General features: G+C 39.2%; 1 protein-coding gene across 1 annotated transcript; it reads right to left on the reverse strand.

Annotated features, from left to right (window-relative positions):
- Positions 1-1,368: 1,368 nt before the first annotated feature.
- On the reverse strand, positions 1,369-14,963 carry LOC136875440 (heat shock protein 83). Its single transcript, XM_067148996.2, has 4 exons — positions 14,736-14,963; positions 14,477-14,626; positions 9,319-9,437; positions 1,369-3,501 (listed from the first exon to the last, which is right to left on the reverse strand). The coding sequence occupies exons 2-4, from the start codon at positions 14,624-14,626 to the stop codon at positions 1,596-1,598; spliced, it is 2,175 nt and encodes a 724-aa protein (XP_067005097.2). The 5' UTR covers positions 14,736-14,963; the 3' UTR covers positions 1,369-1,595.
- Between the last annotated feature and the right edge of the window lie 11,035 nt (positions 14,964-25,998).

The raw sequence follows: 25,998 nt of genomic DNA on the forward strand, positions 1-25,998 counted from the left end.
ATGCAACTTAAGAGATCTGTCTTTATATATGCAATACAACTTAAAAGAAATAGTTTAAAAATTACAAGTTTCATACCATTCAAGAACAATTGAAGACATGGATGGAAGAAGGGCGTAACTCAAAAAACACTCTTGAGATAAATGAGTTTAAAGAATTACAACATCAAACACTTTTCTCAGAAATACAGAATTTTGGAATATTATACTTAACTATATTCTTGATTATTTCATAATATGTACATCAAAAATACTTATAAATTTTGCGGTTTGTTGTTAATTTTGTATTTTGGAGTTACGCCCTTATTCCATTTTCTAGAAATTTTTGTTAAGAATTAATGTTATTTACATTGTTGGAAGCATGTAGACAAGTTTTACAGATTAGAACATTTGACAAGTCACAACATATTATTAGGGGAGTCGCTATATCGAGAATTTCCTACTCCCACAGATACAGCTCCTCGGAAAATATATTCAAACCATGCACGTGCACCTGCGCATAGAAAGCTTATTAAATCCTTAACATCTTTTAATTTCCCTGGTTCAATACCTACATGAGGGACTGTGAATCTACCCAAAGTATCTACAGACCTTATATCCTTCAATAACTGAAACTCGTCATGAAACGTAATATTATAAGTCTGGCTTCCTCATACAGTTCCTTCAGAAGAGTGACATAATATGACACAATTTGGAATAGAAAACTTAAGTCCTTTTGTTTGTGGTGTCGCAAATGCCACTGAGCTGAGAACGGCAGAACATTCGGATAGTAAGGATTTAGTATCCGAATCATCTGAGGTTTCACTTGATGTATATTCACTGTCATCTGCTGAAATATCAGATGTTTCTCCTCCTGACAATACTCCTGCGTTAGCCGTTTCGCTTCTGATGAGTTATAATTGCTGGCTCGCCGTAAGTCAGCATTGGAGTGTATTTTAAGTCGGGCACGAGCAATATTTGGAAGAAGGGCGCAACTCAATATAGCACATCACACGCCATCTATTGACACTACCGAGAAGCCATTTAGGTAGAATCTAGAACAGCCTCCAAGGAACGTATACATGCAATTTACCGAATAACGCCACAACCTGACTTAAGCCCTTCTTCCATCCACGTCTTCAATTGTATCTACAACCACTATAGTTTTGGCTTGTAAAAATGATGCACTTGTTAGACTTAAAATACTTCCTGAATCCCAAACATGGGTGCATTTGCTAACAGTGTGAAACAAAAGTAGATTATTTAAGAAACAGAATCGTCTACATGAAGTAATATTAAGGCTCACAGCCACTATTAAAGAGTTTGTATTCATAGATTAATTTTGGGAGAAATATGCAGGAGAGGTTTCTGTACTAAAGAAGTTACACAAAGTAAATTAAATTAATTTTATTTACAAATATGGCCAAGTTTGTCCAGAGATGAATAATAAATACAAATGATGAGGTGAAGAAATTACAAATGAATTGTAAGGAAATATCAGTCTTTACAAAAACTTTCCATCAAAAATAATGAGCTGAGGAAATTACAAACGAATTCAAGCAAATGTCAGTCTTTACAAAAATTCTTCATCAAAAATCAGTCTATCTTGAAATAGTACTTTAATCTACTTCCTCCATTCGAGATGCATCTTCGCCATCACCTTCCAAAGTTGGCATTTCCGAGTCTACCTTCTCTTCCTCCGTAGCCATAGGGTCTTCATCTATTCCCAAACCCAACTTGATCATTCGGTAGATGCGGGAAGCATGAACTTGCGGTTCTTCTAATGTGAAACCAGAAGAGAGGAGGGCAGTTTCATAGAGCAACATTACCAGATCTTTCACAGCTTTGTCATGCTTGTCAGCTTCAGCCTTTTGGCGCAGGGTTTCCATAATTGGGTGATCGGGATTAATTTCCAAATGTTTCTTAGCTGCCATGTAACCCATTGTTGAGGTGTCCCTAAGGGCCTGAGCCTTCATAATTCTTTCCATGTTTGCAGTCCAACCGTACTGTGAAGTTACAATACAACAAGGAGATTCTACGAGCCTATTACTAACTACAACTTTTTCAACTTTCTTATCCAGAATGTCCTTCATAACTTTGCACAAGTTGTCAAAGCGAGCCTTATCTTCCTCTCTCTTTTTCTTCTCTTCCTCATCCTCTGGAAGTTCCAAGCCTTCTTTGGTAACTGAAACTAGTTGCTTTCCATCAAACTCCTTTAGTTGCTGAACAACATATTCGTCGATTGGTTCGGTCATGTAAACAACTTCAAAACCCCGCTTCTTCACCCTTTCAACAAAGGAAGAATTTGCAACTTGTTCTTTGTTCTCTCCTGTGATATAATAAATGTGCTTCTGATTTTCTTTCATACGGCCAACATAATCCTTAAGAGAACACATTTCATCCCCTGAGGCTGAAGTATGGTAACGCAGTAGCTCTGCAAGCTTCTTCCTATTTGTGCTATCTTCATGAATTCCAAGTTTCAAGTTCTTGCTGAACTGTTCATAGAACTTCTTGTAGTTGTCCTTATCTTCAGCTAGTTCTTCAAAAAGTTCCAGACATTTCTTCACCAAATTCTTGCGAATCACTTTCAAAATTTTATTCTGCTGTAACATCTCCCTGGAAATGTTCAGAGGGAGATCCTCACTATCCACAACACCTTTAATGAAATTTAAGTACTCTGGGATAAGATCTTCACAATTGTCCATTATGAATACACGACGCACATATAACTTAATGTTGTTCTTCCTCTTCTTATTTTCGAAGAGGTCGAATGGTGCACGACGAGGAACAAAAAGCAGAGCTCTGAACTCTAGTTGTCCTTCCACAGAGAAGTGTTTTACTGCCAAGTGATCTTCCCAGTCATTTGTAAGCGATTTATAGAATTCTCCATATTCTTCTTGACTAATATCATCAGGATTGCGGGTCCAAATTGGTTTGGTCTTGTTCAATTCTTCATCTTCAGTGTACTTCTCTTTGATGGTACGTTTCTTCTTCTTTTTATCTTTATCCTCTTCGTCTTCACCCACATCTTCAATTTTTGGCTTTGATTCATCACCTTCCCCTGTTTCTTCTTTATCCATCTCTTTTTCTTCCTCACCTTCTGCTTCATCATCACTGACTTCCTTTTCCCTTTCCTTTTCCACAACAAGCTTTATAGGGTAGCCAATAAACTGGGAGTGTTTCTTGACAATCTCCTTAATCTTTCTCTCTTCCAGAAACTCTGTCTGGTCCTCCTTTATGTGAAGAACAATCTTAGTTCCTCGGCCAAGAGGCTCCCCTGGATCTGGTCTAATGGTGAATGAACCTCCAGCTGACGACTCCCACATATACTGCTCATCGTCGTTATGTTTTGACGATACCGTAACCTTGTCAGCAACCAGGTAGGCAGAGTAGAAACCCACACCAAACTGGCCTATCATTGAAATGTCTGCTCCAGCCTGAAGAGCTTCCATGAAAGCCTTTGTTCCAGATTTGGCAATTGTTCCCAAATTATTCACAAGATCTGCTTTAGTCATGCCAATTCCACTGAAATGAGAAAGAAAAATCTGGTAAGCATCTCATTATCATGAAATTTTTAGCAATATATTAAAATAAATTGGGCAGGTTATCTTGTGTTCCAGTCTCAATGCTGCGATACTCAGCCTCTTGTTCAAGAGCAAGAATTGGAACATTTTCTGTCCATCCTCACAGCATCGAGACTGGTGGATAGCAGGTACCCCTTGCCCTTTACCTCTAGGGTATGAGCTGTAGATAAATTTTTGGTAAGCAAGGTAATTTAATAAGGATTAGTGTAAATGTAAGACCCAGAGTTGGGTTTCTTTATTAGACAAGAGTCATTTTCATCACTATGCAATGCTGACAGGAGACCAAATTTTGTCAAGGAAGGCATGGCATAATACTGTAGTTGCAAGACTGCTTAATTGTCATCAGTTCATCTTGCTCACAGATCAGACACTAATTTTTTACATTTTCTTGTTTTACACTTTAACTAGTGAAACAATGATAAACAGTTTGGCATCTTTTTAAAGTTCTGTAATAAAAGGAGCAGTATTTTGTGTTATTTAGGCTACTTTTCTATTTAGTTTCTCAAGTCTTACTGCATAAATTGCTATGCCTACTTTAGTTTTAGAAGGTAAATTTCCATACAAGATCTTCACAAGCCAGTACTGCTGGGAATGATACAAATTTATGTTTGTTCGTGCGTGTGTGTGTGGTCGATTCCATTCTGAAAGTTCATTTGGAGATATTTGAAGTGGCATCAGAAGAAGAGTCTGTTTACTCTTAGTTTCCTATTATAGGAAAAACCAATCAACTGTTAATAAACCTTTCTTTAATCAATTAAGGGTCCCCTTCCATCTCAAATTCCATTAACTTCCCTCCCTCCTAACCCGTCCTGAACCATTTCCCCTCCCCTCCCTCCCCGTCTCCTTCCACACTTACGTCATCCTTCCCCTCCGCATCCCTTCTCTGTTGCTGATCTACGCTGCGTGACGCTCACTCTGTTGCACTCCTTCCAATAGTCGTTTCAAACAAGTGCAAGGCGAGTACTCTTTATTACACACACACACACACACACACACACACACACACACTACTTTCTCCCTCAGATTTTTCGAGTTAATTCTAATTTTGTTCTTTGGGTTCCAACTGAATTGAGACTTCCCGTAAACACAGCATTTGCTTAAGCTACATAGAAAAAGTACAGCTTTCTCAATTCGTCAAGTTTATATTGGTCATATTGGATAATTCCCTCTGCGCCATCGTGGAACTTGCCCCCAGAACTTTCCAGAAAACTAAGACTTCACTTGAATTTAAATGTGCAGCAAGAGTTAAACCGTCAACCTAGACTGGCATCAAGAAATTTTGAAACGACATCACATTTACTTTATTCATTTGTTAATTTCAACATATTTTGATCATTTTTATTTTAACTTCTAAGGTTTTTACTTGTATGTCATTCCACTACCATCCATCCTCTTGTTCATCCATATTTATTTAGTTTATGTCTTTTGCTTAATTTCGGGTAGGCTGATGATGGTCCAATAAATGGACTGAAACTAGTACCCAACACTACCACATTGTAATGTTTTGTTAAACGTTATGATTTTAAGTACTGAGAAGGTGGAGCAATAAATCTTGTATTCAATTTAAGTTAAGTCTTAACTCAATACGGAACCCAACCATGAAGTTTATTACTTTAAAAAATTGTAACAGACTGTCATTATATCCAATTATTTGTAGAAGTTGGGGGAGTGGGACATACAGAAAATCAGTACGAAGTTTGTTCAAAACTTCTGTTTTTGCGGAGGATATCCGCACTATGGGTTACTCATCTTTTCATTCCTGCATTATATCAATACAGTAGAACCTCGATAATTTGAAATCTAAATTCAAAATGCTGCCTAATTCTAAGAAGCTCTCGTTCCTGGAAGCGAACGTGATACAGTTATGCAAGTTATTTAAATTGTTTAATTTAAAATACAGATAAGTTTGTAATTTAAAGTACAATGTCAGCCCCATCACCGAAATTCAGACTTAATTTGAAACTGCCTTTACAGTTTAAAACAATAGTATGTTACACAGTAATTTCAACTTGAAATAGAACGCGTGTTCCAGAACATGGAGGGGTAGTTTTCTGTACATGGACTCACTTCGGTGGGTCTACAGTGCTCTTTATGATTTCCACCAATCATTTATTGCATATATTAAACTACAGGACCGGTTTCGACCTCATATACGAGGTCATCTTCAGATGCAATAAATAAGTATTGATTAGTGGAAATCCTCTATTTTTAATTGTGCAATTCGTCAATACGGAAATGAAGATTATAGATTACGATTATGATTGCCAAGTCGAACGAAATCTGAATTCTTTGGTATTCAACATTTTAAGGAACGCCATAAAATCACGCAACAGGCAGTGTGCTGAAAAACATACTCCGCGAACACTGGCGATGCCGACAGTTGACGGAAAAGCATGGCTCAAATTCGTAGGCACCGAACAATATTGTCACTGCCGACGAAACGTCATTTCCTTATTTTAATGCGAGCCCAAACAGTCTTATGTTTTTAAAGGAGAAAGTGCCAGCCGGAGAATCGTACAAAGGTCAGCGATAGGGGTCACTGTAGTGCGTTGCAATGCACATGCAAGCGAGAAACTAGACAAGCCACAATGTTTTAAGGACGTCTGGCACTTTCCATGCCAGTACGAAGTATCTAAAAATGCAAACGGTACAAGAAAAAAAAAATTTTTTAAAATGCATTTACACAGGGGAACCAGCACAATTTATCCTCATCTTTGAGGAGTGCGATTTTTTCTTTTGCGTGAGGTTATGTTTGCCAGCGAGATATCCAAGTGCATTATTTGAATACTGTAAATGCACCTTGTTGGATATATTTTGGAAATAGTTCCTTTTACATGGCATTTGAAAGGTATAAACTGTGAATCAAGGTTAATTCCACGCAGTAATGGGTCTTAGAACATTTTGTAACACGGCAAGTGTTTGTACTTCTGAAATGCGAATCGGCAGTTAATTCAAATTAACGAGGTTTTACTGTACTATGATTCCTGCTGTTCTTGATTTTACGACTTCTAGGACTGTAGAACCCTGCACACATCAAGCCCACCAGTAACCATCAGCAGTATCTATACTTATTAGATGAAACTACCTATACTACTTAGCTTTGCCATCCGACACCAACCAATTTTTTAATCTATAAAGCCTCTAACAAAGACCACATAGGGAAGGCCTTTATTTTGGGTCGTGCTACTCTACTGAAGGAAACCGACTGCCTGATTTCCTGGGCCATGAATTTTGACTCCAGACTAAGAATCGACCTAACCCCGTACCCTTCGTAACCACATCCTGGTTTACATACATACAACCAACCGTACATTAGAACAACCATTGAATCTTCGTCAATCCTTGCCATACACCCATAATGCACTTCCAGAAAGCTTGTCTCATCAAGGCAGGCACCTAACATTCTCACCCTGAACTATGTAAAGTGAACTCCACACACCCCCCCCCCCCCCCCCCACTCTTTTTCCCCTGAAAACATAGCCAATAGACCTGCAGTTTACATACAAACACGAAGTTCTGTCTCCACAGAAAAGCAATTCAGACTGCACTTCCAACATCTGTTGGTTCTCAGCTTTGTACATTGGCTCAACTGCCAATACCAAACAAAACACACCCCGCCCTGAAAAATTAAGGCTACAGCCGAAAATTTGAGGCATGCTTCTATCGAAAAGTTCTTACACAGCAAGTCTGTGCCCTCTGTCTAGTAAACTGCAAGATGTATCATTTAGAATGAGCAGATGAACAGTGGAACCTCTATTACCTGTTCTCGGAAAGCAAGTTTTCCCGGATTATTCGTTCAAATTACATGGTTCCACGAGCATCCTAATTAAATAGCGTAAAAATCCTGCATTATCAGTTCCTCGAGAAATGGTATTGTTTAGAGAATTCTTTAAAATCGTAAAGCAGAGTGGCCATAACAACTGGAAGGGGAGAGATCACATTTCGATAGCTCTACTTGGAAGACTGAACGAGTTTTGGCAAATGTTCATAGTTTTGAAATGTTAATGTCATGTCCAAGATTAGGAGTTTATATTTCTACTTTTTGATTGCATCGCCCAACAGGTTTTTGGCACATCCCTCAGCAGTGTAATAGTCACTGGGCTTTTAGGCAGGAATCAAAACTGTTCCTTCTTACCAGAATAGATGTTGCACCTTGCATACATGTAGCCATGGGAGGACTTGGGATTGCATACTACCGTTTTGGTCCCAACAAACACGGGAATTTTATGTTTGTGTTAAAATGTCATAAAAACTAGTTATTTTAACATGTTTCATTTTAAAAACTTGCATCATTTTCCCACTCATACTCTTGCAGCGAGCAAGTTTTCCAGCTGAGATCAAGGTCACAAATAATTTCCGACGTTTGGATATTTCTCTCCCCCTCCAGAGATGAACTTGGAGAATTGATAAATTCGAAACCATATTGGAGTACAACATAACCTGTAAAATGTTGATGTGGGCCTAATTTATGTAGTACACAATTTCCAGAAACTGACTGAATAGTACACCAGTGACCAAATTACAATGGAAAATCAAAGAGAATTTAAAAAGAGCCTTGTGGCTCAGACAGCAGCGCGACTGCCTCTCACCCGGTGGATACAGTGGTTCAAATCCCGGGTACTCCATGCAAGATTTGTGCTGGCCAAAGAGGAGGCGGGACAGGTTTTTCTCCAGGTACTGCAGTTCCTCCTCCCCCCCCCCATCATCATCATCTTTCATTCCAGCAATACTCCATTATCATTTCATAGCATTTATCAGTCATCACTAAATCACCTAAGGAGTGGCAACCCCATTGTAATAATAGTCTATATGGGTCATTCATCGCATCCCTGACCCAGTCAAAGACTGGTAACAGGTTACAAGACTTCATTTTTAGAGAAAAATGACCTGTGGTCAACTTGTGTTTGGCTTGGCGTTACTGCCAGGAATTATTCAAAACAGGTATATTATATTGCATATAATTATTTATATGATAAAGTAAAAGCTATTATATCCATCATTTAATTCTAAGGGTTTAATTACATTTTTCAGCAAGTTTGGCCAATGAAAGTTGCTGCACTGAAAGAAGTTTTCACAGAAAAAACAAAACTGACGAAGTGTCCCCAGTAAAAATTAATATAAATTACGAGATTTTTAACTCGCGTGCCATAATCAACGTTTGTAGCCAGTCCTGCAGTCCAACTTGCCTGCCTTTCACCCGGAGAGTCCAGTTTTGAGTCTCTGGCCAGAGCAGGCATTTTTACCTGGATATAAGGGCTGGTTCCAGGTCCACTCAGCATAAGCAATTACCTTTAATAGAGGATCTTTTAAACAGCAAGATGGCGACAGCAGTCAAGAGAGGCAGCGTAACTCAAGGATTCGTCACACTGACCAGGCACAATCTTTTAGTTTGCAAGCCTTCTGGCTGAGCAGCCATCACTTAGCAGGCAAAGGCCCATTGGAGCTGTAGTTTAGGAGGGTAAGGTGATAATTGTACACATTTCGTTAGTGATGTTTAGCCAAATTGTTGATAGCTTTTCAGTCCCAGATTTTTCCATTTTCGCGTGCTTTATGTTCTTTTCCTGTGGTCCCTCCAGAAATGAAGAGAAGAGGTTCCACCATACTTCATGTGTGAATTTACATGAAAGGACTAAGTTTGCACCAACTATCTGGAGTCTTATCAAATGGACTTATTCAAATGGTTCACCCTTGTAACTTCACACCAGTCACGTTCAGGTTAAGATTAAATGTTATTGCCACAATGGAAGGAAATACTTACGTATCAATAATGGTGAGAGTTCGATCATTCTTATTGGGAATTATCTTAATGTAGAGATCCTTTCCAGAATCCAGCTTTGATGGATCAGTGAGAGATTCATACCGGATCTTGTCCAAAGCCTGCAACAGGACAAAGCATGAAGTTAATAAAATAAAAAAGTAAAAAATCTTAAGTTTGGCCAGAGTTCATAAGAACACTTCTGCCAATTGAAATAATTACTAGCAGAAAATTTAACAATAGGCTCTGGTTAAATAAGAGGCAGCGTACTAATAAAAAGCCTGTCTAGAAGTTTAAACTCAAATACAGGCATGACAAAGGAGCGGGTGGGGAGAAAGGAGGTGTATGTGTGTGCGCATTTCATCAAGATTTCTTCGGGTTGTGAATATACCGAGGATCATTAGGCAATAAAAAAATTTTTTTGAAGTCTACTTTATGGTTCCAGAAGGAGTACAGTAAAACCTTGTTAATTCAAAGTCGTTGGGACTCAAATTGGACTTCGAATTAACTGCCAATTCGCAATTCAGAAGTACCAACCCTTGCCGCGTCACAAAGTATTCTAAGACCCATTAATACGTGCAATCACCTCGATTCACAGTTTAAACCTTTCAAATGCCATGGAAAAACTATTTCTGAAATGTATCCAAGGTGCATTTACAATGTTCAAATAATGCAATTGGATAAATCACTGACAAACATAACCTTACGCAATAAAAAAAAAAAAAATAATAAAAAAATTGCGCACAATTCAAAGATGAGGATAAATTATGCTGGTTCCCCTGTGCAAATGCATTATTTTTTGGATTTCTGTACCGTTTGCATTTTTAGATGCTTTGTACTGGCGTGGAAAGTGCCAGACACCCGTAAAACGTTGTAGCTTATCGAACTTTCCTATGACAAGGGAATTAAGTATCTCACTTCCACGTGCATTGCAATGCACTACTAGGACCCCATCCCTCACCCTTTTACATTTCCCAGCTGGCAATTTCTCCTTTAAAACCATAAGACAGTCTGGGCACGTATGAAAATAAAGCAATGCAGTTTCACTGGCAATGACAATATTGTTCGGTGCCTATAAATTTATTACGAGCCACGTTTTTTTGTCAACTGTCTGTGACGGCAGTGTTCGCGGATTCTGTTCTCTCGCACACTGCCTGTTGTGCGATATTCAACCTTTTAAGAAACGGCGTAATACAAAAGAATTCAGATTTCATTCAACTTAGCAATCACGAAGCGCACTGCAGACCTACCGAAGCGAGTGCAAGTGCGGAAAGCTACCCCTCCACGTTCCGTAATGCGCGTTCTATGACACGGAACGGATAAATTTAGAGTTGAAATTACTCGATAACATACGATTTTTTTTTTTTTAAACGTAAAGGCAGTTTCGAATTAAAAGTCAATTTCGGTAACAGGGCCCCGACATCGTACTTCGAATTACGAATTATCCGTATTTCGAATTAAATAATTAAAATAACATGCAAAACTATATGTCACGCTTCCGGGAACGAGAGCTTTTCGAATTAGGCTCGATTTTGAATGAACCAATTTCGAATCGAGGTTCTACAGTAAATAAAAATCTGAAAGTTTCCCTATGTGCAGATCTTTCTTAATGCCTGGAAACAGCTGAAATTAGGAAAGTTATTTTGCCTGTAGCATGAAGCATACTTGCGTCACAACACTAGCGAACAAGTTATTTAAAAAGGACTGTTCTGCATACAGAATTCCAGTGCCATCTTATTTTACATGTTCTATTTCTAGAACACTTGGCAAGTTTGGCATTTGATGATACTAAGGTAGTCTAAATGACTAGAATATTTTAAGATTTGTAACGGACAACTGTCAAAGTGAATATTTTTGTTTGAAAACGGTGGAGAAGCACAACATGAAATTAGACCATAACTGAATGAAAGCAAATTTTGACTTAGACTTCCTGTCAAAATGTACGACTGCAGTACTCCTCTACCAACTTGCCAATGGCAACGATGTGACAGGGGGGAAGGGGGGAAGGGGGGGGGGGTCACATGAAGCTACATATTTATCGGGTTTAGTCGCATTGCCCGAGTAAATGGATACTTTGCAGTTGTAGAGAGCAGGTGGATTTTTTGTAAAATCCAAGTACAACCCGGCATTCCTCTTGGCACTCTTGAGATCTACGTCCTTTCACATGCTCAATCGTGCAATCAATGCAATGAAGAAGTCTGTAGCTCTTGCACTGCGAGCTGTACTAGAAAGTGCAAAAAATTAAATCGCTTCAATACCGAGTCAACTCGAGAACTAAGCGGTCCCTTTGATGTTAGCCAGCCTTCTGGTCAGTGAAAAAGCTTCTGCAGCAGTAAATCATTCCTATGTTGGTGCAGTCAGGAGCTCCCTCAGTTTGGTTAGATATCCTGGTGAACAGACCATCAATTAAACATTTATGCGCTGTAAAAATGTGGAAAATATTTCCTGTTCAACATCTGCTAGATAAAACCTGCTTGCCACTGAAAGTTTGCAAAGAACTTCGAAAACCAAGTAATCGATAAATGGAGTATTGTATCCCGTGAAGCAAAAGGAGGGCAAGGCTATTAAAGGGCACAGTAAATTTTCCCAAAAGACTCCCCAATGTACTAATCGCTGTTTTATGTTCATTTGGCACTGGGGATGTAAGCAAGATCTTGGCAGCTGGTGCCCACTGATGCCACATAATTAGTTCCCGTTACGACCTTTACTTAGGTCCTAGTACCAACTTTGGTGTGCTGTTTAATTTATTCATGGTTACTTGCTATGGCCATAAATAAATTCTTAGTCGGGCAAAAGTTTAGTTCAACTTATTTCCCAGCGCACGCATCTAGGCACGATTGCACCGTCATTTGTTTTTCCCTTGCTTGCATCTCAGGATGGGTGTGATCGTGCAGTGGACACAGCTGCCAACTGTTGATATGAACAACTAGTGCAGTGGTGCTACTTCTGAATTGGGCTGGATGGATCAAGCAAAGGGGGTGTGGGGGTTAGGAGCCGTGAAGCGGCCCTAGGATTCCAGTACTCCGAGCGACACCTCCAATGGTCCAAATTTGTTAGGGTAGGTTAATGACAAAGCCACTGGTCTGGATTGGTTAGGCCATTGGTAGAGATTTCCTTGAACCCTGCTCGAACAGATAACGTCAAAGTTCGAAAAAGTTAAAGCTTTTCGGTGCGCGGCGACTTAGCGGCGTGCTTGTTGTCAGCCACAAACCTCTGGAAGGCTGTGGTAGATTACCGAGCTAGGCGATACCGCCTTGTTTGCTGTGCACTTCTGTATATTTTGAGCATTTAATGCCTTCAAACTGAATCTGCAATTTAGAAACAGCCAAAATGTGTGTGCGACGATTTGTTGCAAATGCCTCCCCAGAATATACAGATTACCTCCAGAACGTCATTTGAATGTGCAGTACAAAGACACTGTCACAAGAAGTTCTTTGCACAATGTTGCGACAACATTGTTTGTATACTGTATATGTGCGAGTAATCTGTAATGTTGCACGAACATACTTTTGTTACTATCCTCGACCCTATTACATCCTGGCGCATCAGGAATGGTGAGCGGGGGAAATAATCTAGTATTATTTACTTGTATTTGTAACGACAATTGTCCTTTACCTCGCTTCGACTCAGGTAGGTCTTGTGGAGATGTTCAGATAGGAGAGAGCTAGACACGGGAAGGAAGGAGCCATCACTTTAAGGTACAGCCTGAGCATCGTTTATCCCTCCACCCCCCGACAAGGTATTCCAGTTAAGATTTCTAACATTGCATACTTCTGCTATAGAAGCGTGGCAAAACCTACTGAATTTCTAACCTTAGGTGCTATGGTAGTCAACCTATTGGTAAACAGACGTTTTTTTACATACGGATGTTGGTACGTAAATAGTACCAATCTTAGTGATGTCAAGAGCAAGTTGCTAGATTTGTTGTCATTTCATGGCAACTATGGCTTGATCCCTAAGGGAAGGAATCATTCTTTTAAATCTTGCATTATGGGAGCAACATTTCATTAAGCTAATCTTCAACCAATGGTAGTGTCCATTTGCACCACCACCAGCCATAATAATCAGGTTTTTCATACTGGTGAGATTAAAAGTTTTACTGAAGAGCACACTAGAACAATTTGCTACAAAAAAAAAAAAAAAAAAGGTTGAGGCCTGAAATTCTTTCGGGTGTCCTGCGATCGTGCCCACATAGACAAGCACTAGAGAGTGGCAAGACACCGTAAGAAGTCAAACTGTAACGGACGAGGGCAAGGCTTGAAAGTGTGTAGAAAGAAGTGCACCGTTTGGCAATGACAGGATTGAAATATAGCGAAAGATCCCCGATTATAGATGGAAACGCAGTACAGAATTATACTCCTCGAATAGAGTGTCAATTGTCTTCGATTTCCAGGAATGACTTATCAGCCAATGGCAGTGCTAGTATGTGCGACTAAATGGACAACAGCACATTAGAGACCCTTTTAGGTGAGCATACTGCCCAGCTAACCTAGTCTACTAGTCACATAATCCTGAAAGGATTCATCTGCAATGTCAAGAATCATTACTACGCAGCAATTTTAACAAAAAACCATGAATACTGTCCAGAAATCTGGAGAGAACAAGGTAAATAAATCCTAGTTGTGAAGACATCCCTTCAGGCCAAATTAATTTTCAGGAGACATTCAGGAAACATGGGGAGCTCCATGCCGTTTGCTAAAAAGGCAGTTAGGGCGAAGACAGACCTCGTAGTCCACAAAAATTTCAGAACACATTGCAAAGTACAATAGCCACATTAGATTTTGAAATCAGCATCCCTATCGGTTCCAAGGTGGATGTAGTGAGAGGGGGAGAAAAATACGCTTGAACCAGATGTAGGCTACATACTGGTACACATTAGGCCTGCCATGTTACTCAAAAACAACTTTTAACGCTCACAAGAGAAAAAGTTGAGCTATTACAACAAAAAACTACAAACAGGCTACATTTTGCCGACAGTAAGAAGATTATAAATACTAATGAAAGCTCTAGCAATTACGAAGGCAGAACATTCTGAATTACAGATCCGGAGCACATTCCCCTTAAATATAAGAAGGAGAAAAAGGATCCATTTGCGTAATGATGTTAAAGTCCACCCAAATGTAGGAAAACTCTACAAAGCAAGTCGTTACAGAATACTTACATCAGATGAATTTGAAATCAGCTCGCGAAGGAAGATTTCTTTGTTGGAGTAGAAAGTGTTTATAATAAGGGACATAAGCTGAGCGATCTCCGCCTGGAAGGCGAAAGTCTCAACTTCAGCCGCCTCCTGCATTTCAACGTCTTCCGGCATCTGAAAAGTAACATACTGCTTAGAAAACATACAGGCGAAATTAAACGCAAACAGAAGATTAAACACTTAAAACCTTCAAGCAATACATATCAAAGTTATTCCGTCTTACCTTTCTTAGCTGTTAACCGTAGTTCGATGCGAAGTGTTAGACGAAGTTCACCGAGTGGATTATTATAGCTACACCGCTTAACCTTGCACGCCCGTAACCAATCCAACAATGATACTGGAGGTGCGCATCGCAAGCCTTTATAAAAGCCCGTGGAATCTTCTAGTATTTTCTGGAGTACATTCAAATGTTTCGCTCGCATATACTTGTAGCCAACCACAAGGGGAGAAATGACGTAGTTATCATGTGATGTTTCTTCCTCCTATTACAATCTTATATAGATGTTTTACGGGTAATATTAACTGAACTAACGTTAATGTATATTATTTATTGAGAAAAAGCAAGACGACGAAGTGGGAGTGGTAATACCTAGGGTTAGTTTTATTTACTTTTGTTGGCATGACCTACGACAGTAATTGCGAAAGCCCGTCTAATTTGGAAGTAAAGGGGTTTCGATTAGTTACATTACATCTAAAGGGAAAGAAATGTATAAAACTTTTCCAAGTACAGCAGTAGTTTTCCTAACCAAATGCATCAGTGATTGTATAAATGAATTTCTAGGAAATAATATTCGTATAGATTTTGAGGAGTGTCAATGTGCTTGCTCCCGGTTTAATTCCACACTATCGCTGATCGGTGTTGGGAATATTAGTTTTTCTTATATTTACACTTGTTTATAAGCATCTTGCAGTATGAGAATGATTTTTTTTTTTTGTCTTAAACGCTTCAAAATGATCTCTTAGCTATTGAGGGCTGACTTGAACGTCCTAAATCAGGCTGGAAAGACGCATTTGAATATGAACCTGAAGATTAACTCAAATAAAAAATGCTGCGCGGCAAACTTCACAGCAATGTACACACAATAGTAAAATCCAGATGTCTGTATTTTCCGATTCAATTGATCTTCTCTACTCTTCTTCCTTTCCTCCTACAGCTATTTCTGGGGTCGCTGGAGCCACCTAGGTTCATTTTAGTTTTGGCCGGATGCCCTTCTTGACGCCACGTGATTAAAAAAAAAAATATCGACCCAGAATCGACTGCGATTCGAACCTCAGCCTCAGACGAATAAGTTTGGATGGTGTCTTTAAAAGTAGGAAAGATCACAATATGAAGATAAAGTTGGAATTCAACAGGACAAATTGGGGCAAATATTCGTTTATAGGAAAGGGAGTTACGGATCGGAATGACTTACCAAGGGAGATGTTCAATAAATTTCCAATTTCTTTGCAATCATTTAAGAAAAGGGTAGGAAAACAACAGATAGGGAATCTGCCACCTGGGCGACTGCCCTAAATGCAGATCAGTAGTGATTGAGTGATTCCGGGTGAGAAGCCAGCAGCTAATAACGTCTCCCGTATACTTACTCTACATTTAAAATGAGTATAAAGCCAGTGATGTGTAGAAAATGTGATGTCACTTTCTTTCAAATAATAATTACGATACGGAAGGGAATAGGGGGAAAATGAGACATCTGTATATAAACCCGAAGATTTATTCAAATCCTGATTACAATGTATGCTGCGCGGAAAACTCCAAACAATTGTAAAATCCGGATATATCTATTTTCCGTTACAAATGATCGTCTTGAGAGTGCTACAAATTAGCCTCTACGTATTTTTCCACATTTTAAAAAGGGCCAGTAATCTGTAGAGAAATGTAGGAACTTTAGGCCATTTTCTTTATGCTGTGTGGCAAACTTCATTACAATATACAATCAATATTATAAAATCCCGATATATTGTTTATCCAATTCAATAATCTTCTTGAGGACAGCACAAAATAGCAAATGCGTACAAGTACTCCATATATTTTTTTAAAGGAGTCTGTGATCTGTGGGGAAATATACTAAAGTTAAGCCATTTTCTTTCAAATAAAGATTATATTCAAGGGTGTAGGGAAAATATACAGCATGTATTTTTTTTTTTTTTTTTCCTGCAGACATGCTGTACATGGCAACATCGCTGAGATGTGAACGCAATCGAATATTGTTCCAGAAGCAGTCTGATTGCAAGCTGATTGTGGGCCTGGACGTAGGCTTTGGCCTGGAACCCTCCGGAATATTCTACTGACTGCTACTGACGTTCTTTCCAGTTTCCAGACCGGAACCGGAAGCGTTGCGTTGCATAATTACACTTTTCCCGCTACATGCTTCAGTTCACCAGTTGTCATCTCAGCCCGGGATAATACTTGTTTGATGTATACGGTTTACAGTTTGAAGCTGTTCACATTTTTAGAATTAATGAGTTGAACTCTTTATTGGATCTCTCACCGCAATACGACATAATTCAATACATTTCTTCATAGCGATACCAGATCCAAATGTTTCCATTCAGTTCATGTGTGCACTTTTATGCAGTGCTTCTGCCTTTGGATGCCTTTTGTCATAATCAGTGAACGATACTCTTTTCTTTGTCTCAGAAGCTGGAAAAGAAATTCCGTATTATGGTAAATTCAATGAGGGTACCTAATGTTATGTCGATTGGAAATACTATAACATGTTTTCGTGTTAAGTGCCAAAGTGGTGTAAGAGATTCCATAATTAGAGTATAGTAAAATATTATATCCTTAAACTGACAAAAAATGGTTAATAGAAAAAGAAACGGCAGTGGTGAAACACGTTGGATGAGAAAATATATTCGTTATTTATCACTGCAATTGCTATAACGGCTTTTTCCTAGAAAGACTTATATCATTTGACTTCTATAATGTTTCAGCTACAATACAAAAAATGTGGAACTCTTAGAATACCTGCAATTTTGAGTTATTTTTGTAAGGGGTCTCGATTCTAATTCCATAGGTTGAGGGTAAGAAGTAGTAACCTGTTTGCAACCTCTTTGTAGCTGTTCGTTTAATCAGTTATGCTAAAACTGAACGAATGGTAATCGGTCGGGATTCTCATTTGCGTTATAAGTTTTCGTCTAGCATGTGTAGAGACTGTTCCTGAAACTTATCCTCCAAACATTGAATTTGCTGTCTATCCAATTGCATTACATCTGTTACAATGATAAACTTGTATTCACTGGGCATTTGTACAACTGGACAAGATTCCTTTCAATTTCAGTGCAAAACAAATTAAGAATCAAAATATGTACAGTGACAGTCATAATTTTTCGGACAGGCAGAGTTCTTTTATATTTAACGTAAAAAGATTAACAACAAACATAGGCCTATATAGTTTAAATAATTTTGCTCACTGCAGAATGAATAGTTACACATATAGATACCAAAAATAAATATGCACTTCATTTCATGATACACAACAAAGTTTGAAACTTATGAATGTAATTACAATAATACAAAATTGCCTGTTCAAAAATGCAAATACAACAAAAATATGAAGGATGGGGTCCATGCAGGAATATTAATACTTTGTGATTCTTCCCTTCCTGCGAAGCACTTCAGTCAGGCGTCTCGGCATGCTCTCAAAGTTTTCTTGTGGAATGGGACAATTTTTTCCACTCCTCTTGCAGTCATCTCCACACATCAGCTTTGGAATTTATGGAAAATTTCCATATGTTTTCCAGTATATCCTTAAAATTCTCTATGGGCTTAATGTTAGGACTTTGTGGGGGAGGATTTGCAACTTTAGGACAGCTGTACAATCACCATAGCCATACATTATAGACTATGTTTGAGGTTGTTGTCTTGGTAATATTTAAAACGGTCCCCAACTTCAGTATTTTCTCTAGGTTGTTTTGTAAAATCTGAAGATATTGGCAGTGGTCCATGTTTGTCTATAAAAACCAGCTCACCTACTCCTTGAGCCAACATATTACTCACGCAACTTTTAGTGATAGTCTCTCTCAAAGTCCTTGACTATCCAGTTCATTTACACACTTTAATACAATAAGATCAAACACTGTGAAACTTGGTAATTAGCTTGTGATTGAAGACTCTTTTTTCCATCTGCGTCAGTCTTTTTTTCAGTTCTCTGCGCTGGCGTCTCGGGCGATGCAGTGTTTAGTTAAAGTGGATATGTATCTCCAGGGCTCTAACATGACATCCACAAACTCCGTCGTCAACCAGAATAGCTTATCTCCCAACAGTTCTGACTACATGGTTAAGTTTATTGATAGGATAGGCTCACTATATTTCACGGCCTTCCTTGTAAACAGTTCGATGTTCGTTCCCAGTCTTTAGGCTCACAGCTACGACAAGTAGGCCTAACTTAGTAGTTGTGGCTCTAAGTCTTTATGTAGTAACCTACTATTTATGCTGTACGATGATATCCTCACTGCCTCGGGTAACCCTTTACAATTTTTGGATTGTTTTGCCTAGTCACATGTAACTGGTTCTGTGGCTCACTGCCGCATACGTAACGTAACAAATTCTGCACTGCTATGGCCTATAATCTTCACTCTGCCTACGCGGCGGTTAGACAGATTCCCATTTGTGGCACACAGTCACACACACGCTGCTTTCATGGTAGTTACTTGTAACTTCTCCCCGATCTGTCGAAGTCTCATTCCCTATATCTTACATTCGAAGTTTCTCAAAGCTTTACCCCTCTACTTCTTCTGGAGTCTCTCATTTTTAAGTCTGATTGGTTCACATGTCCCTCACACTAACTGATGGGGAGTGTCATGGAATCTTCACGAATGACTCTCTTCTTACTGCGTCAGAAATTCTACGCACTACTTCCTTCTAGAAACACAGAACGTTTTGTGTTTTCTGTTTTACACTGACATGTTGTTGACTATTTCACAATCTTACACACGTACTAACTTGAGTTGCACCAGCTTGCCTCAAGCAAAACTTGTATGAAATCTTATGCTTGAACAATCATAATTTTTCACTTAATAAAATTATCACTCAAACATTTCATTTTTATCTCAACAGGGCTCAGAATATGCATATGTATTACCCCTACTTCAGCATACTGATCATGTAGTTGCTATACAAGATTCAATTCAGATATCTTCCCTAGATAAAAGTGGATTTCACCCTGATCTAAAATACCGAATATTGATTTAGACACAGTGCCAATGAAGTTAAATATCCCACGTTACGTTTTTCAGTACTTCGAGTAAACTGCTTAATTACATCTTTTAATTCTTGTGTTTTCTGTAAACAATTGATCTCTAACTGTATGTGTGGTTTAATTCTTGTGGCAGGTGATAACAGTGTTTGTGTTTTCTGCATGTTCTGTTTAACAACTCAAAATGCTCATTTAATTTACTTACATTCACATAAGTAACTAATTTCCAATCTACCGTGGATATAGCCACATCTCCTTGATCTTTAAAATATATCTCTGGGTTTTTTTTTCATGTGGTAATACTTGAAAATCTAATGCTTCTCCCATGATAATTCCATGTGTCCTTAGGTGAATGACTATCATGACCCAAATTACTTTCCATGTGGAAGTCTCCATCTCGCTCTTCCAAGGAAATGACCTGCAATTGAAAGAATTCCCTGCTATGCTCTGGGAGTTCGTGTTCCCATATCAATACTTAACTATGACTTCTGCTATAGTGTATCAACTAATTATTCAGTTCCCCCTGTGGGTGGGGGCCGTAGGATAACACCCACGGTATCCCCTGCCTGTCGTAAGAGGCGACTAAAAGGGGCCCCTGGGGCTCTGAACTTTGGAGCGTGGATTGGCGACCACGGGGCCCTCAGCTGAGTCCTGGCATTTCTTCCACTTATTTGTGCCAGGCTCCTCACTTTCATCTATCCTATCCGACCTCCCTTGGTCAACTCTTGTTCCTTTCCGACCCTGACGCTATTAGGTTTGCGAGGGCTAGGGAGTCTTTCATTTTCACGCCCTTCGTGGCCCTTGTCTTCCTTTGGCCGATACCTTCATTTTTCGAAGTGTCAGACCCCTTCCATTTTTCTCTCTGATTAGTGTTATATAGAGGATGATTGCCTAGTTGTACTTCCTCTTAAAACAATAATCACCACCACCACCAACTAATTATTCAGCAGACTTTCTGATGGTAGTCACATCACCCTAAAAATATGAACACTACAATAGCGTTAAAAGTTCTCCACATGTGAGATTAATGAAATTAGGCAATCAATCCTTGCTTTAAATCTATACACTGGAGGGTTCGTCACGTTCACTTATAAATGATCTCTCTCTTATAATAGTTTCTTATAAATCAGAAAGTGGTTACGATGCTTCTGTGGTTTACTATAAAAATGATCTGCTTCTCAAATCATCTTGCTTCATTACTGCTTCTATTAAAAAAAGTCATGACCTCACCAGAGGAGGGTAGTGAGCACGCTCTCGTTTGGACTTAGGGTAAAAAGTGAAGCCCCCACCAAAGGGTAGTAGTGAAGCTCGCGCTCTTATGGACTTAGAATAGATGGGGTTTGCTATCATTGTGGTTATTGTAGCCAATAGTACTGCACTTCTCTTCAACTAATCAACTGAGCCACTCATGGTCTTTTGGAAGTTACTGTAAAAGAGTAAGAAGATATCTGGTATCTGCCTAGATAGACAGCATAAGAACAAGATGGAAAAGGGATTGTTTTCTCGCCATCTACGAGAGGCAGAACTAGCCGTGGCACTATTCTGCGTGTGTATTTGTCTTTCGCTCTACGTCTCAGTGTCTACATGTAGTTTGTGCTTGCCCGATGCCACACGGACAAATAGAATCACATCTTGTCTACTACAAACATAAGGAGTGGGCTCATTCATCGAAACAATGGGTATGTTCCAATGTCTGAACTCACTAGGGTGAACGGTATTCACTCTCACTTTCTCTAACCTACTTCTCTGCCATCAAACATCTGTAGGCTTTCACTATTGCTTATTCATAACATGTGTTTTCATTTACAGGCATAACCTCTTCGGATAGTTTGAAAATCTGCAAGTACCGTAATGCACTTTAGCGACACGTTTCGTATTCGAGTTACAGCTTTTAACTATGTAAATGACTCTAATCTCTCTCCATCTTCTAGTGGCTTTCCTATATAGGGCTATAACAGGAAAATTAGGGATCGAACCGTGATCTTACGTTGCGAGGTTACATCTGCATACCTGCCAACCCTTCCGATTTACCCGGAAACTTTCCGGTTTTTAACTCTTCCGATTTTTCGATTTATTTTTACTTCTTCCTATTTTTGGCTAATATAACTTCTAGTACGGCCAGTACTCTTCCCCTAGGATAAAGAATAAATTCTTATGTGCTTGTGTAATTTACGAAACCTCATTTTCAAGTGTATTTATTTGATGCTTTATTTAGTGAGTGTTTTGTCCATCGCCTTCGTGTATCGTGCTTCCTGCTCACCACAGCAGCGTGTGCGCTTGATGCAGCTGGGGATTTGGGGTGGCAATAGTCCTGCAAGCAATAGAGGCTAGTGCGAACTAGCGACTCAGTTAATCTGGACGAAAGAATGAGTTTGTTATTGTTGTTCGCACGCTGTTAATATAGTTTCTGTGTGTAGTTTCGTCGGATTTGTAGGCCACTTTTTTTGCATTGCTATGCTTTCCCCCTCTGTCTAAGTCACATGTTAATAATGTATGGGACATATTGAATTGTTTTGTATGTGGTAGTTTTGCATATTTGAGTGCATAATTGTAATGAGTTGAATGTTTTTAAGGTGGGTGGGGGGGGTGTCTGGGATAGTTTCTGGTATTTTCTTTTCTCATTATGTTCAAAAAATATAACAAGCGTTATCTCCAAGTGTTCAGAGATACCTATAAATTTCCATTCATTTTACCGTCTGATAAAGGAAACTGCCGTATATTCTCGTGTAATTAACGCCTTTGCATAGTTGCACATGCCAATATTTTTGGGTCCAGAGTGGTGAAAAAGGAATGTTCACGTATTTGACGCACCCACAACTTCATACATCACGCAGCTCCAGATGCGTTTTGATATAAAGTTGTCAACTACTCAGGTAGCAGGCTTCCTATTGCAAAAGCGGGCATTCCAAATACAGGGCAACGTGCTATTATTAGCTGGCAAGAAATCCCACTGCACTAGTTTTACGAGTGTTTTATGTACAGGACCTTCTGCGATCTCAAAATTGTTTGCCAGTCCACAATATTGGAGTAATATTGCATAATACGAACTCGGGGTGATCAGTTACGCCGAAACATACAGGAATAGGGCAGCGGGCAGCATGTATTCAGTGTCCAAATGAAACATGCGCTACCACGGTAACAGAAGTGCATTTCAAAGGGCCAACAAGTCTCTCAAAGCATTTCGCGAATCAAAAAGCAGCAAGTTTCCGCACGTAGAGGAGGATCCGCTTAAATATGATTTTTTAAGCAACGTTGGACGAGCCATTTCTCACGAAATGCTGTATTTTAAAGAATGATAAATAGCGACTGTACATGGAATCAGTGTTTCGGATTTGAAGGTTAGCCGAGGCTTGATTAATTTTATGAAGAGGAATGGAACAACATTATGTCAAAAAATGACGAATGATTTCAACCTTTTCATCGCTCTGTGATTGAGAAGCTTAAAGTGAAGGAATGTTTGATCCTCCTTATAGGAACCGCAGGTCAGGCGCCAATCAGTTTCCATATGCCACAATGTCAAACAATCGATAAGAAAAGAACATGCATCGTTATCGTACACGCTACGGGAAGCAAGAAACAACAATGTACTGCAGTGCTTGCTGTAACAGCTAATGGCAGAAAGCTTGCACCTTACATTGTTCTAAAAGGAGAAACAATGCCTAAAGCAAAATTTCCGCGAGTGATCAGCGTTGGTATTCAAGGAAAAGGGTGGATGGACACGTCACTCGTACAAAATTGGATACGAACGGTTTGGGGTAATGTAGCAGGGTCCCTCCTTCGATGCCCGGCCCTTCTGGTGTTGGACAGGTTTTTTTTTTTTTTGCCGGTATGTCGTTGAATTGTACTTTAATTAGTTCATGTTTATTTCACTTCAGGTTGTGTTGTCAGTTCGTAATAGGAAGAATATTTTTCAGTGTCAGTACTTCAAACCCACGTGTCTAACTTACCTGATGTACCCTATTTGACTTCTCAGAAAAAATCTCACGCCGGAATTTTACGCCAAATGGCGATAACCGCAAATGAGTTGAACCAATTGTGTTTATATTATGGGATGTTTGAAAAAGGATGCCCTAGTTTTAATGTGTCCTAGAATCTGTACAAAGTGACATACACCATTCTAGTTTGTGGTGTGTGATTCATCAACTCTCCAAGTTTGGCTCCCCTGCAGTTGGCAGGTCTCCTTGACCTTGAGACGGCATGAGTGCTGTTTTTCTTCTGTTCCCTCAGTTCAGTCCAGGCAATGCGTGCAGTGCAGAGCAACTCCATAGCAATGTGTACTCCACAATAGAAAGCTCAGTGTGTTATTTAGCTTGTGAAAACTGAGTCATTTATAACAGTGCAACGTAATTTTAGACGTCGGTATGGTGGTGAACCACCTACAGCAAAAACTGTCCGTCATTGGAAACCGGTAGTGTTTTAAAAGCAAAATCACCAGGTAGGCCAAGAACTTCTGAAGGTGTTGAACAGATCCACGTTTCTTGTGTTCAGAGCCTGAAGAAGTCATTGGTCAGACGTAGTCTACAATTAGGAGTGCCTAAAGGTACTGTGTATGATGTTGTACATAAAAGAATTAAGTTGTGCCCCTACAAATTGCAACTGTTACATGAAGTAAAACCTACTGATAAAATTGAACGGTATGAGTTTGCTGTTGACTTTCTACACAGAATTGAAGTCAATTTTTTTAAAAAGATTTATTTCTCTGGTGAGGCTACATTTCACGTCAGTGGAACAGTTAATCGTCATAACTGCAGAATTTGGGGGGCAGAGCATCCACATGAAGTTATTCAGCATCAACGTGACTCACCCAAAGTTAATGTCTGGTGCGGTTTGATGGAAGACTGTGTGATTGGTCCTTTCATTTTTTTTTAGAATAACAATAAACGTGGACATTTACTATGACATGTTGACATGGTATGTCTTTCCCCAAATGGGCAATGAGGTGGGGGGAAGGGGCTTGTGTTTTTCCATCAAGATGGTGCCCCACCTCATTACAGTAACCATGTGCGTGCGGCTCTTGACACTCGCTTTCCAGGAAGGTGGATAGGCAGGGCTGCCCCAATACCTTGGCCACCACGAAGCCCAGATTTAACCCCACTGAACTTTTTCTTTTGGGGCCACATAAAAGATGTTGTGTTCGGTGAAAAGTTCGGAGACATCAATCATTTACAGGAAAGAAACGTTGCGGCGGTTGGAACAGTTACACCTGAAATGTTGGTGAATACGTGGCGAGAAGTAGAATATCGTCTCAGCGTGTGCAGGGCAACAAATGGATCCCACGTTGAAGTCTACTAACATTAAACATAACTTGAAGGAACGCTCTTTCATGGTATGTACTCACTGATGTAGTTTTCATTAATTTCCGCATTAAATTTATACTTAAAACTACGGTGTTCTTTTTCACAAACACCCTGTATATGTGATGTATCTTTTCAATGTAAATGAATTGTAAGTAATTTGTAAATATCTGAATTCCATGAATAATTTATACATCCGAAGTTTTCACCTGTATTTTTCATGAAAAATTGCGTTAATTACATGAGAAAATATGGTACTGTGCATTTTGTTGCGTGTGTCAGTGTGACATAAATATTATTATTCATATGTAAGTGTCATAAATGAGAATGATTGGGTACATTTGCTTGTAACCATTTTTATGTTTTCTTAGTTTAAGATTTTAAATTTAATGGTCGATTCACATGTAGATATGTATGCTTTTTATCCTGACCTTTTTTCACCTAGACCTTGGAATATATGTGGTAAATCCAAGAATTTAAAAAATCTTCCTGTTTTTGGTTTCTAAAAGTTGGCAGGTATGCATCGGGACTATGGCTTCGCATCACACAGCCCCTTCTGGCGAGTACATACAGATACAGGCAATGTGCACTGCATACTAAAATCCCTACGCTGTTACTAAATATCCCTAGGCACTTGGTACAAGGAGGAGCCAAACTATTCTCAACTTCTCGGCCCAACTTAAATGTATAATTCCAATCTATTTTTATGTACTTTAATTACCTTCCTCTTTTTATAAATTCTCAAGAGACAGTTCACTCCTTCAACTTTCTCTACCACATATGGACCTTTATACGGTTGGGAAATTTTGGAACTCCGTCCTTGCCATAATGTCTCTCCCTAAGCAATACCTGATCGCCTACTTGAAAGGTTACTTCGTGCTGCATTTTGTCATACCGCTGCTTCTCTTTCTCTTCATTTTGGATTAAGGTTTTCCGTGCAATCTCACAATACTCTTGTAACCGATGGGTTAAGTGTTCTACCACATTTTAGTAC

The sequence above is a fragment of the Anabrus simplex genome, chromosome 1, assembly GCF_040414725.1.
Source record: "Anabrus simplex isolate iqAnaSimp1 chromosome 1, ASM4041472v1, whole genome shotgun sequence".
Classification (NCBI taxonomy): Eukaryota; Metazoa; Arthropoda; class Insecta; order Orthoptera; family Tettigoniidae; genus Anabrus; species Anabrus simplex.